A 10,618-nucleotide genomic window follows, 5' to 3' on the forward strand; every position below is an offset into this window, starting at 1 on the left:
ATATTAACCCTCCTGCTATCCTCCAATTTAGTAACACTGTCACATATGTGCCTGTGTCTGTCCTGTGTTTTTCCCTCTTTTGGTTTTCTGTGCTCCTGCCCTGTTTTCCTGTCTTGTGTTTCCAGCCATGTGCTTTTTTGAGCACATGGCATTGTTTTGTTATTGTTCTGTCTCCGCCCTAGCCCCGCCCTAGCCCTGCCCAAGCCATTAGTGTTGTCACCTTGTCTCATTTGTAACTCCGCCCCCTCATTACTTCCTCAGGTGTCCCTAGTGTGTGCCTGTGTATAAATACCTCATGTGATCCATTGTTCTCTGTCGCGCTTTTTGTTTGACCGTGTCCTGTTAATCTTTCCAGATCGTGTTTTAATGTTTTGTTTAGCCTCAGACCTGTTGTGTTTTTTGTCTTCAGTTTTCCAGGTTTGCTTTATGTAGTTAGTTTCTTTGTTATTTTGGCCTGTTTGTTTCAGTCTTTTAGTTTATCTTCTGGTGTATAGTGTTTCAGTAACCTTTTTCTTTATAGTTCTTCCTTAGTGTTTTGTTAGTTTATTTTGTAGATATGGAGAATAAACCTGACTTGCGCTTACATCCTGCCTCCTCCTTGTTACAAACACCCTTTATTCTCTGGGTCAATATGATCCCAGCAATTTAAAGTTCCATACAATGATTATAATTCCAGATAATTAAACATGTTAGCAAAGTGTATGTTTATTTGACAAATTATTAGTGGTTTTGGTATTATTGTAAGTAGTTTATTGCTATTATACAAGTATTATAAGTATTTTGTTGTGAAGTCAGGGCCTAAACTGAAGGTAAGAGAAAGATGATAAAACTGAATGTAAAAGTGAACTCGCCATTATTACCACACAAATATGTGTAAAATATAGAGATTTCTTATGTTTTACGCCAATAAAAACAGCCTAATAAAACAGACATGTAAAAGAACCTAAAGTATAAAACATATTCTGGTTTGTTTAGCAATTTTTGTTTACTTAATTCAGCATGTGTTCCTGTATAGCTTTAACATAGTCTTCAGTATTAAATTTAAAATGTAAAAAAAATCATAAAAAGAAAGAAATTTAATCAAATAGAAAGAGGTGTGTCCAAATGTCTGACTGTTAATGTATACAGTGTAAAATTTAATGCTGTAAAAATAGAAGGAGAACAGTGCTTTCCAAACCCTCTACTAACAATAGCTGCTAGAAGTAAATGAAGGAAACGTGTTCTTTTTCCATCATTTGGGGGGGCATCCAATCCATGCATCTTTAAACAAGACCATGAGATAACATGCTGCACACATTACAAAGGCTTTTTGAAATAAGAGCCAGTCCTAGCTTAAGCACCTTGCATATTTTTCCCTTTTATTTATTAATTAATTAATTTGTTGAATGTTTTTATGTCAAAATGGAAAATTATTTCTACAGAATTATTATGTTTTTTTTTATTATTTCTTCCAAGATACTAAAAACACACAAAAAACATCAAATCTGGCTGAGTAGTGAAGGTAAAGTTACCTTGTTTGCCTCTTTTATTTGGCTTTACTCTCACTGGGCCCTCCTTTGTCTGTGGACACAGTTCACAGGGAATTGGTAAAACGTTTGAGGCTGGATTTGTGGACACAGTCCTGGACTAGTTTAAAGCTAAATCGGGGCTTTTCTTGGGGAAATTGACACCGACAAGAGAGTGATTTAGTGCAGGACTTGGCTTAATCTGTGTGTGGGAAACTGACCCTCTGTTATATAAATGGACAGTCGAGCGTAGTCAGATATATTCCCTCTCTTGACCGCTCACAAGTACACCTCCACTCTGACAGTATAGTATCTAATGACTGCCAGAGGCTTTTGGCAAAGCGGAGAGAATCGATACTATAATACTAACCTCCACCCACACCTACTCTGTCTCTTTCTCTATCTCTCTCTCCATCACTCTCTCTCCATCCCTCTCTCTCTCTTTCTCTGTACCCTCCCTGGAGTGCCCTGTGTGTGGAAAGGATTCTGTATCTCTGGCCCTCAGTCTCTTTAGTCACTGCAGGGCTGTGAAGTTAACTGAGATGTTTTTGAAATGTAAATGTGTGTGTGTGTGTGTGTGTGTGTGTAGAAGAAGCAGTCATCCAGCGCTGACCGTATCACTCTTTATGGTCTGATGGTGAAGCCTATTCAGCGGTTTCCTCAGTTCATCCTCCTCTTACAGGTCAGTGTTTTTTTTTTTTTTTTTTTTTTTTTTTTTTTTTTTTTTTTTTATCACTGTCATCATCACATTCATATCCTTCTTATTCTACATGACGAGCAGAAGGGGCACATAACTTTAAATAAAAAAAAGCATACACTCTATACACACTCTAATATTTCATTGGACCGCCTTCAGCTTTGATTACAGTACACATTCACTGTAGCACTGTTTTGATAAGCTTCAGCAATGTTACAAGATTCATTTTAATCCAGTGAATTTATATTTTCACTGATCTTGCAGCATTGATGATGGTAGGGTCTGACAACTGCACAAAGCAGCTCTTCTCCATCCAGCACATCCAAAAGATTCTCAATCCGGTCTTTGTCATCTTGATTGATTAAAGATTCTCAATGAGGTTAAGGTCTGGACTCTGTGGTGATCTCTAAATCCATGTGAAAATGATGATCTCATGCTCCCTGAATCACTCCTTCACAATTCCAGCCCCATGAATCCTGACATTGTCATCTTGGAATATGGCCGTGTCATCAGGGAAGAAAAAATCCATTGATGTAATAACCTGGTCTATATTCAGTATATTCAGGTAGTCAGCTGACCTCATTATTTGAGTGCCACTAGTGGCTCAATGCAAACTAAACCACAAACTCTGCAGTAAGGATTGGAGTGTGTTAGCCCTGATGCTATCTGTTTTCTGGAATGAGTTAATTGCTGATTTTTTGATATCAGAGTGATGTTACTGTTCTTGTTAGACAGAGTAAGGTGTTTTAACACACTGTTAAAACATTTCTAAAGTTTTAGGACATATATACATCACTGAATCACAGTTGGAAAGGCCTCACCTACTAATTAAAACCCCTAGTAACAAAGGTGAATCTTCGTAGGAGTGAGTGATCTGCAAATCTCCCCCAAGAGCACACATGCAAATCATCCAGGAAGCTGCCAAAAGGTCCAGGAGAACATCCAAATAACCGCAGATCTCGGCTGAGTTTAGTGTTCCTGATTCTGGCCAAACGTAGCATTCTTCTCAGCTCTGTATTCAATGGGAAGGCAAAAAAAAAAAAAAACACCGTGTCTCTTTCTCGCCCTCAAGATTCATGGTAGCTTTATTGGAATGACTCTAATGGCAACAATATTGTCATCATATTCCACATATTCCATCAATAACAATAAACCTCTCTCTGTCTGTGTACCTGTATGTAAACTTGTATACAGTATATACCATAGACTGTTTTCATATACCTCTCAGTTTTCTAAGACTGTTTTCAGCTATGGCTAATTTACATCTGCTTATTATGCCTGGCTGTTTTAGTTCTCATTTAGTTCTCAGATATAGATAAAGTATAGACTGAGTATAGTTTTTTTTTTTTTTTTCCCATTTTCTCACCAATTTACACAGCCAATTACCCAACCCACTCATTAGGACTCCCCCTATCACTAGTGATGCCCCAATACACCAGGAGGGCAAAGACTAACACATGCTTCCTCCGATACATGTGAAGCCAGCCATCGCTTCTTTTGAACTGCTGCTGATGCAGCATTGCCGAGCAGCATCACAGCGCACTTGGAGGAAAGCGCAGCGGCTCAGTTCCGGTACATCAGCTCACAGATGCCCCGTGCTGCAGACATCACCCTAGGAGTGATGTGGGGAGAGAGCGCCATGTACCCACCCGGAGGGAGCAGGGCCAATTGTGCTGATGGCAAAGCTGCATAAGCTGGGGTTCGAACCTGCGACCTCTTCAGCGCCTTGTTTTGTTGTTTTTTATCATTTTAAAGTGGAATTAATGGGGGGTGGGAGGGGGTGTGTAGACGTGCCGTGGGTGGTTAAAACAATAAGGATTAGGTGTGTTGCGGTGTTCTAGTGTTAAATAGTGCTAGGCAATATACTGGTTCACCGGGTAAACCAATTTAAAATTTTATGTATTTTTTATTTACCGCCATATTGTAGAAAAGCTGAAAAACAGCTGTAACGCTTCAACAGGCAGCAAATGATATAATATTGTTCGGCATTAGAGGTGCCGCACAGCGCTGCCTGGAATGGCACAACCAAACAGCATGCTAGCTAGCGTTAGCCAGATTAGCAGAACAAACAGGCTAATGACAGTGCCTTAGTCTGCTGGACCTGTTCTGATATGATTTTAAGCACATGCATTTGCACATTGCACCGTATTTGTACCAGATTATAAGGCGCATTCTGCAACTCTAGTAAGGAACAGGGATGTCGCCATGTCTTCCATTTAATTCAGCAAGTCTCACTGCTAGGGGTGCTTAAGTAAACAAAACTGTAATTCTTTTTTTTTTTTTTTTTTTTTTTACAAAACTGTAATTCTTAAAAACATGGGCTGGATTTTAATCTACACAGCCCAACAGCACTACACTAAGCAACCCTGAGTGCTCCAGTAAGCCAGGACGCTATCAGTTAGCTACTGTCTTACGTAGCTTGTTTTAAAACGGTGACAGTGAAAGAGCTATCACTGCTGTTAGCGGCTAATACTAATGCTGCTCCAGCAGTGATAGCCAGGGTTAGTAGCAGGCTACAGGCCAATATAACTCACCTCTGAACGGCGAAAGAGCTAGCGCTTAGCGTGGTTAGAGGCTAATGCTGATGCTGCTTCTAGCAGCGCTAGCTGGGGTTAGCAGCAGGCTACAGGCCAATAATACTCGCCTCTGAACGGTGAAAGAGCTAGCACTTAGCGTGGTTAGTAGCTAATGCTAATACTGCTCCAGTCTCTGTACTGGAGAAACTGAAACTTCTGTATAATGCTGTACTTCAGCAACCTGACTGGTAAAATTCATACATAAGGCGCACCAGATTATAAGGCACACTAATGATTTTTTTGGGAAAATGAAAGGATTTTAAGTGTGCCTTATAGTGCGAAATGAATCTAGATGAAGAATGTGGATTAGTCAGGGGTTGTGCAACAAGACAATGATCCAGATCCAAACTCAGATTGGAATGCCTGAAAAGAAACAGCAGGTATTGTTTTAAAATGTTCTATTTTGGACCCAATAAAAGATGCAGTAGCATCAGGCATCAGAGGAACAGTTTAAACCCTTCCATTATATTTCAGTCAAAGCAGTTCTGCAAGCCTGGTATTATATTTAAGAGAATGTGTATTGCAAATAATGTGTTTTAGACTCATTTTAAGGGGACAATGAGTTTTTTTTTCTCACAGGTTATTCACACACTGACTAACTGCTCAAAAAATAAATGGAGAAATGTATTTTTTTTAGAAATGTGGTTTGTGTGTTTGACAAGGTTTTTATTTGTTTTTTTTTTTTGTCCTAAAAACATTCTTTGTGATAAATATGCAATAGGAGATTATAGATCTCAATAGATTCAAGAAGGGCCAAATACGTATTCATAGCATTTTACTTTGCGACACTGAAAAAGAACAGAAAGATAAATCAGAATAATGGCACTGGGAGAATTTTAAACCATCCCCATTTGCTGAGCTGAATTTATATCAGGACTGCAGAAATGAATGCATGTGAAATAGCTAACAACAAAGGAAGATCAGTCAGGTTTTGTAAAATGTACTTATGCTTGACTCTGCTGTGGCTGTGTTTAATACCATATCACTACAGTAGTCAGTTCCTCCCTGACCGGCCCTCTATCTCACCGCATCAGATACCCTGAGATGGGATGAGTTGGGATAAGTTGGAGGGGTGCTTTCTGATCCAGAACATCAGTACCTGACCTCACTAATGCTCTTATCAGACTGGGAGGGGATGGGACGGGACGAGAAGGAACAGGTCCTTCTGTCCTCGGAGCCTTTGTACTTTTAAAGTAGAAGAACTACTTTTGATTCCCTAAAGCCCCTTCAGTGGGTGCTTGAAACAAGAATTTGAAGATCAAGAGTTTGAGGAGAGACTTTAATCCTAAGGAAGACCCACACTATGTCTGTGGACAAAAACACGCAAAAAGTAATACTTGGTATCACCTTAAAATAAGGTGTCTTTATGAATGGGTTATAAATAGTTTGTAAATGACTTTATTGATTAGGTTGTAAGAACTTTTAAAAACATTTAAAGATGTCATACTATGCAGAATTTACTTTTTGTGTATTATTGTGTTTCCAAACGCAAAACAGAACATTCATTTTTCTGTAAATCAGTTATGAGTTTTGTGTCAGGAATTATATGAGCTTCTATGAGCCGTTAGGATGTTCCCTTATTTTGAGGTCCCAGTAAGGAAACTTGCATAGAACCACCCTGGCTACACCCCTTACCTGTCAACCCCCACCAGTGCCCCTCCCACTAGATCAGTTGAAGAAATGCAATTTCGGTAGTTTTGATTGAGAATCTCAGACAGTACACAGCAGAACTAGCCAGCAGACTTCATCTGACTTAGGGATCTGTACCTACTGTCTGTGGCAAGTCAGCAAATGAGGGAGATCTAAGCACAAACTTGTTTCTATGGCAGTTGAGCATGAACTGACCTGTTATTTTCCAAGTATTGATTCCACTAGGCCAGAAATCACAATGATCCAACATTGCATAATATTAATATTACAATCTGTGTAGAAATGGCTGGCGTAACATAAATATTATTGGGTAGATATCATCTGTAGTCTGCTAGATATTTGATTTAACTTTAATTTATTGAGTGAAAGACTAATACATAAACCAACTGGTCCTTTATGATTTTTTATTGTTTTATTAGGCCATTGTGACTTTAATTCATTGGTATAATCATTTGTATATTAGAACTTTGTGTCATTGATTAATTGTGTCTTTATGACTTTGTTAGATCAATGAATTGGTCCACGATAACATTGATTCCTTGATTATTAGTCTTCTATTACTTTTTGTTTCTCAATTAATTGGTCTATTATCACTTTCATTGATTAGTTAATAGATGCTTCATGAATTTGATTTATGAAATAAATAATCCATTAAGACTTTGATTCAATACTATGTAGCCAATAAAGACTCTGACTCGGTACTATGTAGTCAATAATTACATTGATTTAATAATGAATTGCTCCATTATGGATTTAAGTAATTGAAAAATTGGTCAATAATGACAGTTTTTTTAGGAATTGTCCTATTATTACTTTCATTTTTTGATTAGTCCATTATCACTTTGATTACTTAACTAAATGGCCATTTACAATTCAATGCAATATTCATGTGTTTCCAAAATGTTTCCAAAGGTACAATGAACATATTTGGCATAGATATACATACAGGTACTACTTGTATTTTTCTGGGTGTGTAGAATACCCTGTAGCCCCTCAGCTGTAGCTACATTTCTAGCCTGTGTTGGTATCTGAGAGCAGGCCTCTTCTGGCTCGTTTCATGCTGTATCTCTGGAGAACAGACAGAATGCAAACTGGTCGATCAGGGAAGAATAAGCCACCTCATGCTGACCTCGCAAGGGACACACCTCAGATACACACACAACACTGTGCACACACTGTACACACACTGCGCACACACTGCGTGCACACTGCACACACACTGCACACCAAATGTCAGTGAGAAAAGTGGTTAGACATCAGAAATATCACGCTGACCTACTCAGTCATGAGGTCTCAAATGACAGAGAAATGTCAGTGTCTTCGCGCTCGTCAGCAGGTGGATGGATCTCCCCTCTCTTGTTCCCGGCGTTCCTGCGGATCTGAGCCGCTCTGTACTGGAGCTTCATTTAATTCCTCAGTGGGCGTCGATTATCCGTGATTTTTTTTTGGAGAGATAACTTTTAATGTGCAAGAGGAATTTTTCCCTCTGCCTGGATTTGCTAGAGTCCTCTGCATTTGTGTGTGTGTGTGTGTGTGTGTGTGTGTGTGTGTGTGTGTAATCAAACATTACCTGGAACTAAACAGGAATCTTTTGACTGCAAAAAGAACTGCAATCTGCAAAAAAGTGACTACTAAACTTTTCTTTATCTTTCTCTTTCTCTTTTTTCTCTCTCTCCCTGTCTCTCTGCCTCTGCATGTCTCTGTCTTACTTTCTCCCTCTCCTTCTCTCTGTCTCTGTCTGTCTCTTTCTCTCTCTTTTCCTCTGTGTCTGTCTCTCTGTCTCTACATCTCTCTCACTTTCACTTTCTCTCTTTCCCTCTCTCTGTCCATCTGTATAATATAATAATATTTCCTGCTAGGCTACAGGGTGCTCCTATCTCCTAAGTTTCAGAGCTGCTTCCACAGTATACTTCTGCTGACTCTTAGCCTGAACTGGAGGCCTGTGTGAGTCTCCAGCAGATCAATATGATCCTGATCAATATGATCGTTTTTAACCACCTGCCTAAGATTGTGTGTAGGTTCCGTATAGAGGTATGTGCTCCAATCCAAAGGACCTTGTAAGGTGTTCTGCAGTATCTGTTAAGCAGCAAGACGTTAGCAGCATTTAAGTCCTACAATGCCAAGTTGTACCTATGTGATTTTTTATAGTTGGCAACTATTTTTGCTGTGCTATGTGTGAACTGTGGAAAAACATAATCTGACCGCTCAGCTAGTGATCACAGACTATTATCGATATGGTTCAATATGTGGCTCTGTCTGGCTCTTGCACTTTCTTGATTGTTCTTCCTGTCAAAATTGACCGGTCCACATGACACAGGACAACCTGTCTGTCCCGTCTGTTTTCAAGATGGCCTGAAGGCGATAAGCCCCCTCACAATGTACTTGCTGGTGTATTCAGATATATCATTTACCCTTTCATTTAATTATCCATTCGTTTCTGAAATAATAGTGTCCTGCTACATTTAACTCTCCCTATATACTCCATCCATTCGTCTTCTTAACCACTTTGACTTGAGTCTAGATCCTACCACCGCCAGTTCACATGCCATGTGTGTTTTTGGGTGTTGAGAGGAAACTCCTGAGAGTTCTCAGAATAAACCCATGAGGAGAACACACCAAACACCTCACAGTCAGTCACTGAAGAGAGGATCAATCTCTCCACCCCAGGCCTCTGGAGCTGTGCAACACGCGCACACACACACACACACACACACACACACACACACACACACACACACACACACCACCTGCAGCACCAGCGGGGTGTAACCTCATGCTGCTGTAACGCCAAAAGTGCAATGTTTCACAAATCTAACAGACCTAATTATGGCAGTAATGCATGCAAAAAGTTAGAAAATGTAAGTAGTGCTATTCAAATAAAAGAAAAAAAAAAAACCCAAAAAACAGCTGCAATAGAAGCAGTTTTCCAAAAATTCACATGACTGAGTATAAAACAGCATTTTAAAGAGGCAAATTCTTTTAGAAGCAAATATGTTAAGAGGTTGACCGATCTGTAAAAGAAATACTGATTAATAGTGGTGGAACAGTTTCTTTTAAATGTTTTAAAATTGTGAAGACTTTGGATAGCCCACCATCTACAGCCCATATCATCATAAGATTCAGAGAATCTGGAGAAATTCGCTTTTTCCATGGAGAATGTGGTGGCGTTTCTGGATGGTGTTGACATATTTCTTTTTTGTGCATGATACAGCTTAATCCTGCATTTGTGGGTTGCATGCTGAAAGGGATTTTTAAAAATATTTTATGGTAACTATTTCTATAAATACCATGTCTATTAGACACAGCAGACATCATCTGAGGGAGGGATCTGTACCTACTGTCCTTCGGAAGTCAGCAGATAAGGGAGAATAAGGACTTTCAAATAATGAGTTTTGTGCTTCTATTGCAGTTAAGCATAAAACCATGCATATGTTTTGCCATTTAGCACAAACTAACACCTAATGTGGTAAATGTTCAGCGTAAACATGGCATGGCCTGCAACAGATTGTTAGGATAAAAGTGACAGAGCCCTTAAACGACTCATTCTGAAAGGAACTGAAACTGGCAAGATCATAACTGGTGAGATCTCTTAATGTGAGAGTGATTTTTGTGCAAAGATTTTGTGTGATTGTAATGCATCCTAAGCTGTGCTTGTAATATTTTATATATGTTTGGGTTATATCGTCATGTATCTGTCACTTTACCTAAAGTGTACAACAACATGTTATGATGCATTATAAATGTATATAAGTTTGTGTTTAAGTCGGCAGCTTGGTTGAGGTTCTTGAAATTGACATAACAGCTTATGGTTATACATTATGAGGACAACTCATAAGAAACAGTTAGGCTATAATGTGTTATACATTTTTTGAAGTATGAGTAGCCATGTTTATAATGCTTTATGAATGCATTATAATGAGTTATAAGTATGCTTATGGAGTTCTCAGTCATTTGGAGCATTTCTATTGGTCTTCTCATCATGAAATTGTAGCACTATGAAAAACTGCAAAACTGAAAACTGAAGTTTCTCTCTCTCTCTCTCTGTCTCTCCCTCTCTCTCTCGCGCTCTGTTAGGACATGCTGAAGAACACTGCTAAAGGTCACGTGGACCGGCTACCCCTGCAGCTGGCTCTGACTGAACTGGAGACTCTGGCTGAGAAGCTGAACGAGCAGAAGAGGGTGGCTGATCA

The 10,618-nt window shown here is 39.2% G+C and overlaps 1 protein-coding gene across 4 annotated transcripts in view; it reads left to right on the top strand.

Annotated features, from left to right (window-relative positions):
• arhgef10la (Rho guanine nucleotide exchange factor (GEF) 10-like a) overlaps positions 1-10,618 on the top strand; it is a 288,915-nt gene that overhangs the window by 80,795 nt on the left and 197,502 nt on the right. For all 4 annotated transcript variants that reach the window (XM_049471703.1, XM_049471702.1, XM_022682351.2 and 1 more), the window contains 2 exons: positions 2,095-2,187; positions 10,503-10,618. The exon at positions 10,503-10,618 is cut by the window's right edge and continues 55 nt beyond it. In XM_049471703.1, the coding sequence (XP_049327660.1) occupies positions 2,095-2,187; positions 10,503-10,618 (209 nt within the window). The remainder of the gene's footprint in view (positions 1-2,094; positions 2,188-10,502) is intronic.

This window comes from Astyanax mexicanus, chromosome 24, assembly GCF_023375975.1.
Source record: "Astyanax mexicanus isolate ESR-SI-001 chromosome 24, AstMex3_surface, whole genome shotgun sequence".
Lineage (NCBI taxonomy): Eukaryota > Metazoa > Chordata > Actinopteri > Characiformes > Acestrorhamphidae > Astyanax > Astyanax mexicanus.